Source organism: Panthera uncia, chromosome B4 (genome assembly GCF_023721935.1).
Source record: "Panthera uncia isolate 11264 chromosome B4, Puncia_PCG_1.0, whole genome shotgun sequence".
Classification (NCBI taxonomy): Eukaryota; Metazoa; Chordata; class Mammalia; order Carnivora; family Felidae; genus Panthera; species Panthera uncia.
Genome location: NC_064809.1, coordinates 117,581,967 through 117,602,296, shown reverse-complemented (window position 1 = coordinate 117,602,296; position 20,330 = coordinate 117,581,967). Strand labels below are relative to the sequence as shown.

Genomic DNA, 20,330 nt, shown 5'->3' with positions numbered 1-20,330 from the left:
TCTTATTTGTTGTTTATCTTGTTTAGCATTCCCAATAACCCTATCTAGTTTTTAATACTTTCTTTATTTACAAGCTATATGAATTTTCAGAGATATTAAGTGATTTTCCTAAAGTTATATAGCAACTGAAAGCTAAACTGTCACTGGAACCCAGGTCTTTTACATCTGCTTCCTCCTGAAGAATTGTTTATTTATAGTGAAGTTTACATAATTTCATTTCCTAGAATAGTCCATTTCAGTGCCTACAGTGCCCACTCTACTGTATCAGAGTATCTAGGAAACCAAATTAGTACAAAAAAGGTAGACATTATTGTTATATTTTTATTTTCTTAAAAATTTTTTTTAACATTTTATTTTTGAAAAACAGAGAGAGACATGGTGTGAGTTGGGGAGGGTAGAGAGAGAGGGAGACACAGAATCTGAAGCAGGCTCCAGGCTCTGAGCTGTCAGCACAGAACCTGAAGTGGGGCTTGAACCCACAAGTGGTGAGATTGTGACCTGAGCCAGAGTCAGCCACTTAACTGACTGAGCCACCCAGGTGCTCCTAGTGTTATATTTTTAAATATTAGACTTAGCCTTCTCTTAATCATTCTCTATTCAACATTACTTCTTGGACCTCTAGTCCTTCTGAATTAAATTCATAGAAATTCTCTTTTTAAGGATCTGTAGTAATCACTGTTTGAAAATGTCTTTATTTTGCTCCCATTCTTTGAAGATAGTTTGGCTGGCTATAGAATGCTAGATTGGTAGTTATTTTCTCTTGACACATGAAGATATTATACTTTCTTCTGGTTTTATTGTTTTTGTGGAGAAGCCAGCTGTTGATCTAATTTTTATTTTTAGACAGTTTTTTCTCTTAGGATGTTTTTAAGGTATTCTCATTATCTTAGGTGTTCTGTAGTTTGCTGTAATATATTCACAATGTATTCTTATCACTTAACCTTGTTTGGTATTCCCAGAATTGAATATTAGTATCTCATTAATTCTGGAAAGTCTTTAGTCTTTGAATTACTTATTCCTGTCCTCTTCTTCTAGAACTGAGTCGTACTCTATTCAGTGTTTTACATTTTCCGTCTCATGTTTCTTTGAATTGCATTATGTACTTAAAAAAGAAATCCACCATCCAGTTCAGTACTTTTTTTCCCAGCTGTATCTTATCTGTTATTAAACCTTTCTATTTAAAATATTATGTTTTCCATTTTTAGAAGTGCTATTTAGTTCATTTCAGATCTGGCCAGTTTTAATACTCCTCTTGTTCTTTAGTTATATTTGATATCTTCTTTTCATGGATCATATATATTTTTCATATTCTGTAGCTGACCATCACATAACATGTGAAGTTTTTATAGGTTTTATTCTTTTATTCTTGCTCATGGCTTGTTTTCTTTAATGTTCAGTGATTTCTGATTTTGAATTTGTGTTTCTTAGACTTGATCTGTTGGAACTCTCAGAGGCCTGAGTTTAAAGTGTATTATTTTCACAATGGATTTGTATCTGTTTCTGCTAATAAGCATTTATATTTGCCTTGGTACTACAAACCCAGGATCACTTAATTCTACATTTTTCACTCAGGATTGGAGGGTTAGGGGAGCACAGAGATTGTGTAATTTTGATCCCAAGACCATGTGAGGGCAGAACTATGGTTAGAAATTCTTAGGGGGAGGGTGTTATTTTTGCTACTACTGTACTCCACTTAGAACTATGATCTAGATAGGAATTTTTAATTTCTCCCTCTGTGCAACACATTTATTATTTTTTTTAACTAAGGATGTTGTCCTTTACAGATTTTAGGTTTTATTTTTTTAAAGTAATCTGTGCCCAACATGAGGCTGGAACTCATGACCTCAAGATAAAGAGTTGCATGCTCTACCATTGAACCAGCAATGTGCCCTCCAGAGGTTTTAGATTTTTGCAGGAGCCCTTGATCTATCTCTCAGCTTTCTTGGGCTTCTTTGTCTCCTGCCCTCTCGCACCTTGAGTAGCTGGTTAAAGCCCAGGCACTAGTCTGCCATGGATTGGCAGTTTCCCTGGAACAGTTTCCTGCTCCAGTACTAAAGCCCTGGGTTCATAGTTTCTGTCCCCACTTCCCTTCCCCAGGCTCTGAGGAATTCCGTTATTTTTCCTTTTCTTCCCTGTATTTAAAATGTAGTTTAGTTTTTCAGAATATTTAAGGTATGCTATTCCAGGAAGAGTTTTTCTAACATAAAGTCCAAATTTTTTTAAGAGTGGAAGGAAATAAAATTAGTAATCAGAAAATTGCTTGGGAAACACAATAAGAGTGAAAAGAATTAGATTATTTCAAAGGGTATTTTTCAGAGAATCAAAAAATAATGTATTTGTATCCCATATTGAGATTATTTCTTAAGGAGCTGAATACATTTCCATAGTTTATTTTTCCTTTTGTACAGTTTTAGAAAATATTTATAAATTATTTTTATTTCCATTTTTTATTATTGTCTGTACATATCATGACAGTCAAACTATAATTCAGATACATTGCAGTCATGCTTTTTTTTGAAGATAAATTTAGATCACATTGATTCTCAGTCTCCTTAGTAATGCATTTGTAAATCATTTTAGAGTGGGTTAATTATGCAATAGGATTTTATTGATTAACAAAGCTTTTACATTATATATTATTTTATAATGATATTTTTACTTTGAACTGAGATTAGAATCCCACAGTAGAGATCAGTTTTAGTACAAGGAGACAGAATTGCCATAATGACATTATTCAATTTAACACACATACATGTATGCAGGAGGACCTGCATTAGATTTTGTTCTTAGAATTTCTTCTTTTATTCCATAGTACCTTTCTGTCAGGGTGTGCTTAGATTACAGAGAATATGTACAAATACATAAAGTCACAGGATTTTTTTTAACTTGTAAGCATTCCTAATACAACTGTGCTTCTTTCTCTTTTTCCTTTTTCTTTTTACTTTTCTTCTTCTTCTTCTTCTTTTTTTCCAGACAGAAAAGGGGAGTGCACTTCATGAAGCAGCTTTATTTGGAAAGGTGGATGTTGTGAGAGTTCTGTTAGAAACAGGTAACTATTGTGATTCTCCATGGAGCTTTTTCTGCCAAATACAATTTCTATTTCAGGAGTAGACAAAGGGAAATGGCACAGTTCTTTCATAATCACCCTTACTTTTTACCTTTACTCCACATTGCAAGTGCATATTCATATCACATAGAATTGAGCCTCAATGTTTAGATAAAATTGATATAAACGTGCACCTCCCTTTACTCAATAGACTTGTCAGTAAAAAGCTTTTAGAAATTACAATTGTATACATTGAAATCACATTGAAATATACTAGAGAAATTACCAAAAGGAAAAAGAATTCTCTGCCTTCCACAAGAGAGAGGAACTGATCCTTATGAAATCATGACAATTGCTCGGTTTATCGAAAACATAATATTTCCCTAGATTATTATATTGGGAACTGTGATTAATAGTGTTCCCTATCTTTAAGGCATATTTACCTTGTTATTTCATCAACTGAGTAGCTATTGTTTGTAAGCTGCAATGATTTAAAGGGAATGTTTTAGAGGGAATGCTTTGAAGGAATAACAAAGAGGCTTATTTGTCTTCATATGTATATTATGAATAAAATGAAGTAAAATTGGAACTGAGGTTGGATTTTTTTAGGATCAAAAAGCATGGGTACAAATTCATACTTGGAAACTATTGATGTGAGTTTTTTGTGCTACAGACTACATTTAATGTATTTATTTTCTGCTGTAAAAAAATGGAAAACATTAGCTGACTGTGGCATTTTGGTTGTAGTTATACTGAGTGAAAATTTCATGTACATTTAATTTGGACATGTAACACGGTGATATAATAAATGTGTTATAAGCAACCAATTACATATGTGCTGGTCACACGTTTCTACACAAATTTAAGCAAATACTTAATAATCTTATTATGATGACCTAACATTTGAGGCCGGATTCTGAAAACTGGCTTTGTTTGCAGTTAGATGTTTAGAAAGTTTATAAACTTTTTTGGGGATCAGTGAAAGTTATTTGTTACATGAAAATAAGTTCTTCAGTACAATAAATATTTTTAGAATTAAAATAATTCCAAAGGTGTTTTAATTACAAAACAAGAAGTTTGCTCACCAGGTAGATGATTGAATGTTGTTTGCATTGAGTATAATCTTACATAAATAAATATGAGATATTTGACTTTGTAGCTGGACAAATAGTATTTGGACAATAGTTCAAAATAATCATGCTTTTTCAACTTTTGTGAATACTTAAGTATTCTAAGACTGTTGTTATATTATGCACATGATACTTCATTATTTAAAATGTTTTTACCAAATTACACAGAATATATATATATCACAGGACCATTATACTTTAGGAATTCATGTTCTAAATCAATAATATTTTTCAGCTTGATAGTGTATCATTTAAATAGCTATAATCCAAACTGGTTATAATTCTAAAACACAATCTGGGGCGCCTGGGTGTCTCATTTGGTTAAGTGTCTGACACTTGATTTAAGCTCAGGTCGTCATGATTTCATGGTTTGTGAGCCCCATGTCGGGCTCTGTGCTGACAGTGTAGTGCGGGAGCCTGCCTGGGTTCTCTCTCTCTCTTTCTCTCTGCCCCTCCCCTGCTTGCATGTGTACTCTCTCTGTCTCTCAAAATAATTAAAAAACAAACAAACACACACCAATCTTAATGATTGGGTCAGTGCCCTTTAAGACTTAATTCATTGTCAAGAGTGTTCCTTCTCTTTGGTAGCATTAGACCTCCACCTTATTTATTTCTTTTTTTTTTTAATTTTTTTTACCATTTATCTATTTTTGAGAGACAGAGAGCGACAGAAAATGAGCAGGGGAGGGGCAGAGAGAGAGGGAGACAGAATCCAGCAGGCTCTAGGCTCTGAACTGTCAGCACAGCCTGACGCAGGGCTCGAACCCACGATCTGTGACATCATGACTTGAGCCAGTCAGACGCTTAACGGACTGAGCCACCCAGGCACCCCTCCACCTTCTTTCTTACTAAAATCGTGTGTGTGTGTGTGTGTCTAGGGTTTTAATTTTTTCTAAAAATCACTTTCAGTGCTTGATCTGTATATGTTTGATACTAGAACAGTTGTATGTTGACAGTATCTTCTGATGACACTTCAGTGGTGTACATCTAGTGGATTTTTCTTTTTCTTTCAGGAATTGATGCCAACATAAAGGATAGCTTAGGTAGAACTGTCTTAGACATTCTGAAAGAACATCCATCTCAGAAATCTCTCCAGATTGCAACACTCTTACAAGGTAAACAGTATTGAATGATGGATGAGTTTGCCTTAAAGTTAAGATTAAATTAAATCTACCATAGTTTTCTCTTGAGTTTTTGAGTTAATGTTTACCTTTGAGTGAACTTATTTACATTTTTTTCTGGTAACCCTTAAACTAAATAATAATACTTCTTAATGTTTTATTTCTGTTTTAAACTAATCAGTATTTTAAGAAAAGCTAAAGTGGTTTTTCACTCATTTGCTATTAAAAGGGTTTTTTTAATCCATATAGCAAATATGTAGTTATGAACTTGAAGATAATAAGCCTATAGAGTGATGATGATTAAGTATTATCTTACACTTGAATAATGCTTTAAGAATTTGCAGTTTTTTTTTTTTATTATTTTGCCTGTTTTCTATAACTTTGTGAGATAGGTAAGTCTGATATCATTCTTCTCCTTTTTGCACATGAGGGGAACTAAAGCCCCAAGAGGCTGATATATAACCTATTCTAGGTGGTAGAACTAGTACATAAATATTGGGTTAACAACAAAAATTGTACTTAACTGGAAGAATACAGATTGTTTCCTCCCTAATCCAGGAGTACAAGATGATTTGGTCTTGCCAGGCTTTGTTTTTGATAAAGGTCATTAAGTAACTGTATAGTTAGTGCAGCATTAGGTGTCCTGAAGGTTTGACAACCATGTAGGTACTACTTTTTCATTGTAGGATTGTATACTTCCTTACTTGATCTAAGACTTTTAATGGGATTTAGATTTAAATACTTTCCCTTTTGGGACATTTGGGCTCAACAAATGAGTGGATAAAGAAGATATGATTATATACATATACACACACACACACACACACCCAATGGAGCGTTACTTGGCAATCAAAAAGAATGAAATCTTGCCATTTGCAACATGGATGGAACTAGAGTGTATTAAGCTAAGCGAAATTAGAGAAAGACAAATATCATATGACTTCGCTCATATGTTGAATTTAAGATATAAAACAGATGAACATAGGGAAGGGAAGCAAAAATAATATAAAACAGGGAGGGGGACAAACCATAAGAGATTCTTCAATATAGAGAAAAAACTGAGGGTTGCTGAAGGGGTTTTGGGTGGGGGGATGGGCTAAATGGGCAAGGGGCATTAAGAAGGACACTTGTTGAGATGAGCACTGGGTATTCTATGTAGGGGATGAATCACTGGATTCTACTCCTGAAGTCATTGTTGCGCTATATGCTAACTAACTTGATGTAAATTAACAAAAATAATAAATAAATACATAAATGTGTAAATAAATACTTTCCCTTTTTGCTTTATGATTAGGCCTGACATGTCATATGTTCCCTTAAAAACCCAGACATTGGGGCACCTGAGTGGCTCAATCCGTTAAGCATCTGACTCTTGATCTCAGCTTAGGTCTTGAGCTTAGGGTTGTCAGTTGGGCTGTGTCAGTTGGAGCCCTGCGTTGGGCTCTATGCCTAGCGCTAAGCCTACTTAAAAAATACAACAACAAAATAACAAAACAAACAAAAACCAAAAAAACAAAAAACAGACATTTGTTCTACCCTTTCCAGTTAGCTTCTACACTGCTCAGTGGTGATTATCCCCTGATTGTTACAGATTGGTGGCAAGTGTTAATAGGGGAGGAAGCTGGGATTGTTTCCTTGGATGTCAGTTGGGAAGCTGAAGAACAGCTTTATCCTATGAGAGATAAATGAATTAAAACCAAGTCAGGCAGGTGATACATAGATACAGGAGTCAACAAAAGCCAAGAGGGGTAAAAAAAAATGTGCTACAGGAGGTCATTCATGCTGTCTTCTCTATCTTCAAAACCTGTCAGGGAAAGGAAGTCCCCTGCAATTTTCTCGTTAATAAATAACTTAATTACAAGTCAAGTGCTTATAGAGATAAATCAAAATACATGAGTAGCTCTTCATATTAATTCAAATCAGATTGAATGAAAGCTAAAAAAAAGAAAAAAATGGTACATAACATTTTTTCTTCCCCTTCTAGGTGCTTTATATTTCATATTGAACTTTTGTATCTAAATTTAAAAAAAAAACTGAGGCTTGTGAATATTATGTCTTTTGGGAAAAGCAAAATAAATGTCCACTAAAAAGAGGGTATGACATAATTCTAGACATTTACTGCATTGATTTAACTTAAATGAAAGTGTTATTACATAGGAGTTAACTATCTGTGTTCTCTTAAGTGGTCAAGATTCATTACGTATGCCAACTTGTGATAGGGTATATGGGACATCTTTGAATTTTTAAAATTATTGGTGGGTTTTAGAATGTAAATGTATTATCTATATTCTTTGCATTCCTGGGTCACACCAGTGGTACATTTTAAGTTTTATGAAAAATTCTTATTTCACTAAAGCCAATTTAGAGTACATAAAATTACTATTTGTGTCCTGGAGGAGGAATTCACTTTACATAATTACTGCATTTGGTCAAAAAATTTAAGGATGGAATTCCATAGGTTTCTTTCTTTTCCTAGTAGAATTTTCCTAGTAGAAATGCCCTTAGGTAGAAGCTGTTTGGATAGTATGAAGACACAATTGTTTGGAATGAGATCAAACTTTTTTTTTTCTTTTGTCTTTTTTTTAACTTTATTTTTTATTTTTTAAAATTTACATCCAAATTAGTTAGCATGTAGTGAAGCAATGATTTCAGGAGTAGATTCCTTAATGCCCCTTACCCATTTAGCCCATCCCCCCTCCCACAACCCCTTCAGCAACCCTCAGTTTGTTCTCCATATTTATGAGTCTCTTCTGTTTTGTCCCCCTCCCTGTTTTTATATTATTTTTGTTTCCCTTCCCTTATGTTCATCTGTTTTGTCTCTTAAAGTCCTCATATGAGTGAAGTGATATGATTTTTGTCTTTCTCTGAGTGACTAATTTCACTTAGCATAATACCCTCCAGTTCCATCCATGTAGTTGCAAATGGCAAGATTTCATTCTTTTTGATTGCTGAGTAATACTGCATTGTATATATATACCACATTTTCTTTATCCGTTCATCCATCGATGGACATTTGGGATCTTTCCATACTTTGGCTATTGTTGATAGTGCTGCTAAGAACAAACTTTCTTAACTAGTTTTTAAGAAAAAGATTCCTTCTGAGTACAGTGTAAGTAAAAGATTCCTATGGGGAGAGATCAGTTGATTTAATCCTTTAGATGGAGACTACAAACTAGCCACTGTGAGCTGAATGCTTTTGGCAGATAGCAGATTGATTTTGTTTAGATTAAATATTTTTGGCCACCCTGTGTTTCCATAAAAATTGAATTGGCTTTCAACATTTACAAATGTAGGGTTTCAGCTAAAACTTCAGAGTTTTGTTGGTTTCTCAAAAAATGCAGGCTTTTATTTTACTTTACTGTCGAACTTTGGATGGGGCACCTACTTTCTGGTTAATCCTGCTCCACATGCTTTCTGTTTTCTCCATGATATTGGGGCTGAATATTCATTGACATTTATCCCTGCATTCAGATGCTTAGAGTGAGATGTTTTCTTGTCCCATGTTTATCTGGCTGTGCCTCTTATTAGCTGTATGAACATGGCCAAATTAAAATCCTTCTCCTTGATCCCCCACTTATTCTCTGTCTCTCTCTCAAAAATAAATAAACATTAAAAAAAGTGGGGGGAGGGCCTCCTGGGTGGCTCAGTCGGTTAAGCGTCCGACTTTGGCTCAGGTCATGGTCTCACAGCTCATGGGTTCAAGCCCTGCATTGGACTCTGTGCTGACAGCTCAGAGCCTTGAGCCTGCTTTGGATTCTGTATCTCCCTCTCTCGCTCTGTCCCTTCCCTGCTCATGTTCTGTCTCTCTCTCTGTCTCTCAAAAATAAATAAACATTAAAAAAATTAAAAAAAATAAAATCTGATCCTTGAGTTGTCATCTTTAAAACAGATTGTAAGAGTGTGTGTCATTGTTTTGTGAGGATCAAGTGAGTTAATTTATATTACTTAGAATACTGCTGGGTGACATATTTAAATTTTGGCTGCTCTAATATTATTATGTCTTCATCAAAGTTACAAAAATGAGAGATAGGCTGAGTGTGAAATATTACTTTAGGAATAATGGGAGAGAATGTTATTTCTTTGTGGAAGTAAAGCTTAATGTGCAATTATGCTTGTCTTACAAGAGTAAACACCATTATAAACTTCATTCATGTTACCTAACTGGTTGTGGTGTCCCTTGAATTTGATGTTCCTGTTTAGATATCAAGTCTATTCAAAGCATCTTTAAGATGGTTTTAAATCCTCATGTAGAATACACTTAAGGAAACTAAGGGTGTTATTTTATCTTTAACAGGTGAATTTATTTATAACAGGTGAAAGAATGTGTCAAATTTAGTTTCCACAAAGTTTATGAGTCTCTTCTAAAATATCTTTTAAATTTTAATTAAAAAGATTTAAATTAATAGCTCATCATCAAGTTCTTTCAGTTTTTTTGGTTTTTTGAAGTTTTTTTTTTTAAAACTTAGGATATATTTAGGATATGAGGAAATAAATGAAAAGCTGATCACCAGAAGTAAAACATAAAGTTTAGTTATTTTAAAATAAATGAATTCGACTATGTAATTTCAAAAACTTGTGTACACAGAATATTTAGAAGGTGTGGGAAGATCAGCAGCCCTTGAAGAACATGTACATGAAGATACAACACAAGAAATACATATTTCATCTCCTGTTGAATCTCCTTCCCAAAAGACTAAGAGTGAGTAGTTAATTATAAAGCCCTTGAAATAACACTAGACCTTTATGTCCAAATTTGTTCTATACGTACAAAAAGGGTAACACTTGAAAATTTGAGGCCTAATAACTTATATCTTATACTTTGTATTTTATCCATTTTTCAGTTTATTGAACTCTTCTATTTGTCAGGCCCTATTCTTGGCCGTGACACAGTAGCTAGCAAAATTAGCAGTCTCTGCTGTCATGATATATACATGGACTAGATATTTCACACTAGATTTGTTTTCCAAAATGTATTTTTAATGTAGAATAAAAATATTGATATCTGGATTATAACAGCTGGAGTTTTATTTTTTCCTAGAAGAAATTAGAATTATAAAGTACCTTTCTGAGAATGATTAGAAAAACGCATATTTGCATGTAACCTACAAAATATTCATGTTTTGACAGATGATGCATATTATTTATGTTACTTCTGTGTTTTTCCTTTATGTCACATAACATAATTTTAGTTTATTACTTATATAATTATTTATCTAAATACGTTCTGTTTCTTTTTATTGAACCTAGGATGTAGGCTCCCAGCACCATTTAAAATTTGTTAATGAATTCTGTCATATGAAAGATTATTAAAGATTAAATGTTATAATGAATGAAACCTTAGGAATTGTAATTCCAGATGTTTTTATGCAATATGTATAAATGAACCTTCAATACTTATTTCTATTTTGAAAAAGAATAATAATAGGCAAAATTGGGATTTCTCCTTGTCTTTTAATTTAGTCTTTTCATTCTTGTGTTAATTATGGTTCAGTACCTTGTTTTCAACATATTTTCTGATTTACTTAATGTTGTTTGTCATGAGTTCTGTCACTATACTAGTCATATTTTTATTAATTAATAGGAAATTTTAGCAATAGCCTTTCTTAAAACTTTGAAAAAAATTACTGCCTTCTTATAGGTGAAACTGTGACTGGAGAATTATCAAAACTCTTGGATGAAATAAAACTCTGTCAAGAAAAGGATTATTCTTTTGAAGATTTGTGCCACACAATATCAGACCACTACTTAGATAATTTGAGCAAGATTTCAGAGGAAGAACTTGGGAAAAATGGAAGCCAGAGTGTAGTAAGTAAGGGGGGAAGGAAGACAATGTGTCTGTCTTTGCCAATTCAATGTGTATCTAAAAGGCAGGGATTTGTGCATTATCCTATCTTCAGATTCTGCCAGTGTCAAATGTCAAATTCCCTATTGCTCTTTTCCTGATGTTCATTGGTATTTTACTCTCACTGCATGTGTAGGGGAAGGACTGCTTTGATAAATCACTGATAGTTTGTGATGATCTTGCTACTGTTGACTTGCTTAATACATGAAATCATAGTTTCTTTGATTATGTTCTTTAAGTCTCACTGAGCATGATGATAATTGGTTTCCAAAGAAAGAAAAAAAATCTTCCTTTTGTCTTTCTTCCCCAAGTTCTCTATGAATTTAGTCTACCCCATCTTGATTAAAGACAGAGCTGGGCTATGTGTGTATGTTCCCCAGTCACTCTGTATGTTATGGTAGGAGAGAGACATTTTGGAAAATTTGACCTCCGTAGTTTTATAATCTTATTCAAATCCCTTATGCAACCTACAAGCTCAGAATCTAAATCATGAGTTAGAGATTACTGATCATTTGGATTTCTATATTAACACAACAGCAAGAAAAACTATAGAGCATCAATCAGTTTAAAATTAAGATTTGTATACCTATTTTGTGTCATATAGAGGTAGGATTTATAGGGTGTACTGGTATTAAAGGAAATGCATTATTATAACATGAAATCTTTACCCACTTTTAGAACTTAATTTGTTATAGAAACATTATGCTTTCTTCAAAAGCTAATAAGAGTGTATTGTGTTAAGTATGTCATATTATTTATGAAAACTAAAAACATTGCCAAGTATAGTGACCATAAAGAGAATGTTTACTTCATTTAACTACTTACTGTGTGCTGACCCTTGTTTCCCAGCATAGTCTAGCTCCATGGCTAGTCTTACTCCTTTTGTTTTGTTTTTTGTTTTTTTGCTTTTGTTTTTGTTGCACTGTCTTCTTTAAAGCATTGTATTATTGGCTCCAGTAAAACTCCTTATGAATAATTATGATTAATTACATATATACTGAAGTAAATACATGCAAGTTTTACCAAATGAAAATTTGATATTAATGAAATATTTACTGTAGTGTCAGTGTACTTTAATGTCAGGACAAAATTTCCTGTTTAAAAGTCTAAAACTTATATATTATCTCCAAATTACAAACCAATTACATTTCAACATTTCCTTGAAGGTTGGTTACAAGTTTTTCTTTTTTTTTTTTAATTATTTTTTTGAAGGTTGCTTACAAATTAAAACATATTTATCCTGTATAAATATAATGTGTGGTGTTTAGGTTTTTAGGTTTGTTCCTAAAGATTTCTCTAAATTGACTATACTTCTGGTCCTCTACTTCTAAACCCACAAATTTCTGAAAGCCCTAGTTTTCTCAACCAGTGGTCTCTAAACTTTTTTTTTCTTGGTTGTACATACCATAGTAAACAAATTTTAAGTAAATCTCCCAATTGCATGTATTCATAAATGATGTATATCTATTACTATTTTAAGAATTTGTGCTATAAATTAGGTATATACTGCAAGAGAAATTCAAGTAAAAAGGATACAGAATAAGTGTAAATAGAAGCTCTATTTTTTTTCCTTTTAACTCATTGAGTATCTAGTGCACCCTGGGGTCTGCACTGCACACTTTACTTGGAGACCAGGCTTACAGATTTCATGTAGTGATAGCAGGGATTTTAGTATTATGAGGGTAACATAGTTTAGGGGAACGTGGTCAAATATTTTTTTTGTAAGTCTAAGACTCTATTGTGATAGTAGCAAGAGAGAAATTAATGCTCGTAAATTGAACGGAGTATCTTACAATTCAAGCATCCTTTCATACAAGAAATCACTCTTTGTTCCTGTGACAAACCTTATATTGTGTTCCTTGAAAGTATTGTCATATTAAATAATAAATGTTACATGAGGCAGAAAAGCAGAGGGTACATATGAGTAAGGCAAGTAGTTTGATTTATCTGAAATTATTGATAGAGTTTATAAAGGGAGAATATGGGAGATAAAATTAGAAGGATAGGTTGAGGTCAGGCCATGGATGATTTTGAATGTCAGGATAAGAATTTTGGTATTTATTTTTTAGAAATCGAGAAAAATCTAAAGGATTTGGGGCAGATAAAAGACATCATTGGAAGTGTCCTTTCAGAAGATTAATCTAATAAAAACTTGTTATCAATGTTTAAAAAGTAATCCGATTACTTTGACCCTTCTCAATAGTCTGTGTTTCTTTTGGGTTCATTTGCATTTGTTGAATATTTCTGTTCATCAAAAATGTTTTTTCAGAGTTTGTCATGAATTGTACTCTCAAATTATGCAAAAAATTAAGTACTTATAGATCACCTAATATAGATGTTTGTTACCATGTTGTAAGTTATAGGATTTACTTATTTATTTATTTATTTATTTATTTACGTATTTATTTATTTATTTAGAGAGTGTGCATGCACTCACACGTCCACAGTAGGGGGAGGGGCAAAGGGAGAGAGAGAGAACATTTTCAGCAGGTTCTACACCCAGCACGGAGCACAGTGTGGGGCTTGATCTTGACCTGAGCTGAAATCAAGAGTTGGACTTAACCTATTGAGTCACAAAGGCGCCTTACGTTATAGGATTTATGATAGCAGTAATGAAACATGATTCCTGACTTAAAGGAGTTCAGAATTCCTATTCTAAGAAGGCTTTAGTCACAGTGTACAGTAATAAGATTAAGATGCAAAACACCAAATATATATTATGAGTGCTGACATTTATTAGGTGCTTGCTATTCAAATGCTTTATATGAATTAAGCCACTTAATCCTCATAGTAAAGCTAACTGTGGATTTATAGACTGGAGAAATGACTCAGCTGGCAAGTGGCAGATCTAGGATTCAAACTCAGAGCTAATATCTTTAATTTCCAGCTACATTTCTCATGATAAATTACCCGGTGGTCAAAGGAAATTTTTTTTAAAGGGAGAGACTAGTGAAGACTTACTGGTAGTCACTGAAGGCTTCATGGAGGTAGGGAGAGACCAAACTGGGCTCTAGTGGAAGAGGAGATATGTCTTGTACTTATTTTGGAATGAATGAATGAGTGAAAGGGAAGATTCCAGCTTGCAGAAACAATGTATGCAAAAGCAGAGGTGAGACATAGCATATGATTTGAAAAGAATGGTTTATTGTAAGAGTTGATTTTGGAAAGTAGTGGGAAACAAATTTGAGTAAGTAATGATAGTCCCTAACACTTATGGAGCACTTTATTTCTATTAACTGATCTAATCTTCACAATAACCCTATGAGATAGGTAGTATTATTCCTCCCATTTTACAGATGAGAAAATGGAGGCACAGAGGACTTTTATGATTTTTCCACATTTACACAGTAATTGCCAGACCCAGGATCTGAAAACCGGCAGTCTGAGGTTGGTGCTGTATCTGTTACTACTCAACGGTTTTGTTTGGGGAAGATAATTAGATTTGGGAAGCTAGTCAGAAGTTTAATATTGTTGCTGAGGAGAATATACTCTTGAATAGGAGAGTTCTGTCTTATAGGTGACATTTTGGGAATATAAAAATGGTAACTATAGTCAGATGTTCTGGGAAGAGACTTGGAGATTCTCAGCAATGGATATATGTTAGACTTACCTGGAGAGGCTTCAACATATACTGATACCGTCAGGTACCATGTCCTGACCAAGTAGACCAATGAAATCAGAATTGTTTGAGGTGGCTCTGAGCCTTGTTTATTTAAAAAACTATCATGCATACTGTTGGTCTACAGGATTAAAAATCTGCAGGGTCTTACTGAAGTAATTGAGGTAATTGAGACCTGAGATACTGAGTCAGAACTGAGATCTTGATAACACTGCAAAATTATAGAATTTTAGAGCTAGAATAAGTCTCATCATAGGTATCCAGCCCAATTCTCCCACTCCCCAGTGTAAGAGCTTCTAAAAAATCTCTTGAATTTGAAACATTTTCAGTTTATCATCAAGGAAAATTCCCAGTATGGTCCAGCCATAGTCTTAAATTAAAATTATTTATGTGTTATATTGGAATGTTAAATGTGGAATAAGATTTTTGCTTATCATTCACATTATTGGCTGAAAGATGGACATTTGGGTTCAGTTAAAATTTAATTTTAGGTGATAAGAAATACTCAACTTGTTCATTGTATTATGACAATTCCAAAAGTAATTTAAAAGAAATTAAAATGTAAGTAAAATATGTTTTGTAGCATTTATATTATTAATAAATGTAGTTTACACATTAATGATGTATCTGAATTTTGGGGATATTTTAACTGTTAGTTCAGTTTAGTTTTCATTGCCTTTTTTTCTTCCAATAGAGGGCACTCTAATTCAGTAATTTAAAATACAAAATCAGCTGTCTTATGTAAGAACTTTTACTTTTGAATAAGAGGTTTCTGGTTTTATTAAAATATTAGCCTTAGGTAGTAGCTTGAACAATTTTACTAATACAAGTGAATTAAAAGTTAAATTCTTATTATGATTGAATGTATTTGATTGAAGGTTTTACATTTAACGTGGAGGCCAGCTCCAGTTAAAATCACATTTTCTCTTGCATAAATTTTAATTCAAAAGTCAGTCTGTTTTAAATGCTTTTATAATATGCATATGGAGCCATTTTCTAAGTTGAATTAGAACATTATATAATCTAGAATGTAAATTTTGAAGAAATATAAATATCTTCACATTCTTTAGCAACCCATGAAATTCAGAATTTTAAAAGAATATAAAATAATCCGGAAAAATGTTCTATTCCCTTCATTTATTTTCCCAAGTCATATATTCATTGCTTCCTCCATGTGTGTACACAATGTGCACAACTCTTAAATGTGAATACACTATGCCACAAAATTTGATTATAGCATACAGGTCATTAGAGCAGACTTCAGAATCTACATTTCAGGAAAACTTTTTTTAAGATTTAAAATAGAAGAAGCATTATTGCCTCATTAGCTTATGTTTCTAAGAAGTAAATATGAAATGCTTTATATGGTTTTTCTCCTAAGGGAAACTTGGATACAAACAGCATGTAAAACTTACTGTTTGAAAGGGATTGTATTGGCAGGTTATGTGCATTATAAATCAACCAGTACACTTCTTTTCTGTTCTTTCACATTTTTTTTCCAATGTAAAATCTTTAATTACAGGTGAACCTTCTGAAGCAAGATGGTTTACTTTAGTATATCAAGATTTTAAGATTCAGCATTTCATTATTTTATACTAAGCTTCTATAATCTGCTTGAGAAAACTCTCAGGGGAGTTGTTGGGGGTTATCTACAGAAAAATATACTTAATTTGGTGCAAGAATTCATCAGGTCTTAAAGGTTAGTAGAATCGAACTAGGTTGCCTAGAATACAAATGGTGTTTCTAAAATTAAGTTTACTTTCAAAAATATAATTTCTAGAGCTTAATATCAGGAATGTACTGATTTCAGAATTGTGAGAGACTTTGGTGGTTGTGTCATCCAGTTATATTCAGAGCACTTTGGGAAATGAATTTTCTGAAACGTAAGATAGAGCGTTCTTGCAGGATTATAATTAACTCTTCAGCACATGAGTTTTTTTTTTTTTTATAGTGGAACTTAATCTTAAGCAGCAGTAACTATTAATCTTACAGGGAGTATTCAGAATATTTCTAATTTAAATAATTCATACCTTTTATAGTTGAACAAATTTTTTTGGCAGCAGTGACTCAGGCTGCTCTGTACTAAACCTAGGCTTGGATTGTCCTAACAGATTTTTCAGGATTTAGGGAATGCATAGGTTCTGTTGACTTACATTAATATTTTGAAGTTAATAGTGTTAACTGTATGTGTGTACCATATGTACATACAAGGAGAACTTCATAATCAGAATGGTAAGTCTTTTATCCCTCCTCTCATCCCAGGAAGAACTTGTACCTGTAGTGAATCTAGGAAGGTCATTGAGATATCCTTGGCTTCTAGAAGAGAAGAGTCATTTTTATGAACTTCCAACACAATTGCTTCTACCTTTCATGACACATCTCTTTGTTCTGCTTTGTGTTGTGTATGTACACATTTTTATATTGCTTCTTACAGACTTCTTGATTGTTCGGTCTATATTTGATTGATATCTATAATCACATCCTGCCTAGCACAGTACCTTGCATGTAGTGATCTATCAGTGAAATTTTATTGAATGAATAATTGCATGAAAAGGCAAACACTGCATGAAAGAGTACATATAAACCCATGTAAATAAACCATTTTTATTGAGAAACATGTTTAATTATTTGGACATGAATTACAGAGTCCAAGGACAGGTTTTTGCTGTTCTGCCACTTACTAGGAGGGTGATATTTGAAAGTTGTGGATCTTTCCAAGTTTTAGTTTCCTCCTCAGTTAAAATAAAAAAAGTTTAACACGACTTTCTGTCAGTCACAGAAGAAGAGCTACTCTTTTTGTGCTGCTAAAGACATGCTATTTTTATTTTTGTTTCATAGATTTTGTCCCAACTTTGTCCACACTTTCAAATAACTACTCAATATTAACATAAAGGGGATTTCTCTACTGAAATGCCAAATGTTCTATTCTTGGATTGGTCTTTGTCAATATTTTGCCATGAAAAAAAAGTCATCTATCATACTTAGGTCTGCACATGTTAGAGAGGAATAGCAAACATGACAAATAATTGAATTTATATGAAAAATTACTTCAATAAACAGATTCTTGCTTCAAAGTAAAAACAGAATTCAGTGGGAGTTACAATAAAATAAAATCCTATATTTAGATTCCTAAAAATTCTATGGTTTAATTGTAAGATTAGAGAGATTTAATTGGGAAGAAAGGCATACAGAAAGTTCTGGAGTATTTAAATGACCACAGCTACAATGTGAACAGTGAGAAGTGGCTGCTAAAAATTAATAAACACTTGCCCAACTATCATCTCTGCAAATATAATACTAGAAGCTAACATTTATATTGTACTAAGTTTTAACTATGTTTTAGACGTTGTGTTAAGCATGCTAAAATCATTGTCTTTTTTTATTCCTCACAAAAGTGCCATGGGTAGGTTTTGTTATCCTCAATGTGGAAATCGAGAGTAAAATAACTTGTCTAGGGTTATAGAGCTACCAAAAGGTAAAACTGGGATCTGAATTTAGGTCTGATGTCTTACAAGGTCTTGATCCTAACCCAGTGGTTAGTCATGAAAGTCATGTCATCAATGGTTATTAGTGACAGTCCTTAAGTCATTAATATCTTCCAGATTGACCCACCCTCACCTTTTCATCATGCTTGCCATTTTGCAGGTGCATACTCTTATTACTGCTCACTGAGTTACTTTCAGTCTTTTATTCTGTCCACACGCCTTTAGTGTCTCCTCTTCATTTGCTGCAGCTTTTTCTTAACACTACTGCCAAGTCAGTATGCCTTAAGTGCAGTTCTGATCATGCCAGTCTCCTTCTCAAAGCTAGACCTGGTCCTCAGTGTAAAAATTAAATATAGACTTTTAACTATGGCATTCAAGGCTCTATCTTCTAGCTTCATTATATGTTTCCAGCTTTCTCCCATTAATGTCTTCGAGAAATAGAATGTTTTGATAAAATGGGTGACTCTCCAGCACATCTGTCTTTACTTATCTCTGCCTGTGTTCACAATATTTCATTCATATATGATTCTTTTCTCTAGCTTCTACATATTGAAAACCATCCCTCACAAAACCTTTTATTAAAAATATTACAAGACCTGTTTTGATCCTCCTATTGAAAGCCAACTATTTGGATTGGATAACATTAACATTTTATTTACAAATGAGTTATGTAAATTTCATCATCTGTTATGTATTATTTATGCATGAATCTGTTTTGGCTTTGCTTATAAACCTCTTGATGACAGGAGAAATACTTATCCCTGTATTTGTGAGCAATTAAGCATAATTCTTCACCCGCACACTTAATAAATATTTGTTGAATTGATTTGATAGGCCATGGACATCAGAAACCGTTTGATAACTGAATGTAGATACAGACCTATGGATAAAGCTTTAAGATAGAGTCTTTCTAATCTCCGAAGAACTCTCTCTATTGGTTATTTCAAATAATGAATGCCTCACCATTTATTTTGAAGATTACACGAAATACTTGGTCAAACTATATTATAAACTTCCTCACTTGAGGCACCTGGGTGGCTCAGTTGGTTGGGCGTCCGACTTCGGCTCAGGTCATGATCTCGCGGTCCGTGAGTTCGAGCCCTGCATCGGGCTCTGGGCTGACAGCTCAGAGCCTGGAGCCTGTTTCGGATTCTGTGTCTCCCTCTCACTCTGACCCTCCCCTGCTCATGCTCTGTCTCTCTCTGTCTCAAAAATAAATAAATGTTAAAAAAAATAAATAAAATAAAATAAACTTCCTCACAGCATAAAAACACCAACATCTTAGACCAAGTCGTGTCTTCCTTTTGTAGTAATACATTTCTTTCACTGACAATAAGGAAATCTTACATTATAAATACCACATTTGGTTCCTGATAACATATATAATGAAACATCTATAAGAATATAGGAACATATGTATCATTTATATTTTAATTTTAAAATTCTTTAGTATTCTTTTTTATTTTTTTTAAACATATTTACTTATTTATTTATTTATTTATTGAGAGCATAAGAAAGCATATGCACACGGCGGTAAAGCAGAGGGAGAGGGAAAGAGACAATCTTAAGCAGGCTCCATGCCTAGCACAGAGCCTGATTTAGGGCTCAATCTCAAGACTGTGAGATCATGACCTGAGCTGAAATTGAGTCAGTCACTTGACCAGCTAAGCCACCCAGGCACCCCAAATTCCTCAGTATTCTGTGATAAACATTTTTAAAATTCATCCCTGTTATTCTTTCTGTATGAGTTGAGACAGGCTATTTTTGAAGCAGTTTTTTTTCCATTAATCATAAAGAAAAGTGCCTAAGCAAACACCTTGTTTTTTCCTAATTGTTAATGATTCTTGCTGATTATGATGCACCCAACCAATGCAAAGCATTATTGTGTGCATGCACTTAAGATGTATTTGACACTAAAATATCTCTCAATATTATAAGCATTCTATTAAGGTATCCAAAGGCTGTAAAGTGCCTTCCTAAAGAATTCCTAAAGAAAAATATATTTAGAATATTTGAAATTTATGAAGCTTGTGATATTATCATTGTATTTACTTTGCAGCTGCAACATGTCAGTTTTTATTTCACTA

General features: G+C 33.3%; 1 protein-coding gene across 1 annotated transcript; it reads left to right on the top strand.

Moving 5' to 3' along the window:
* The first annotated feature begins 3,666 nt into the window (after nt 1–3,666).
* Nucleotides 3,667–12,129, top strand: LOC125919904 (ankyrin repeat and sterile alpha motif domain-containing protein 1B-like). The gene is made up of 4 exons (XM_049626712.1): nt 3,667–3,670; nt 5,190–5,291; nt 9,883–9,996; nt 10,936–12,129. The coding sequence occupies exons 1-4, from the start codon at nt 3,667–3,669 to the stop codon at nt 11,238–11,240; spliced, it is 525 nt and encodes a 174-aa protein (XP_049482669.1). The 3' UTR covers nt 11,241–12,129.
* Nucleotides 12,130–20,330: the final 8,201 nt, after the last annotated feature.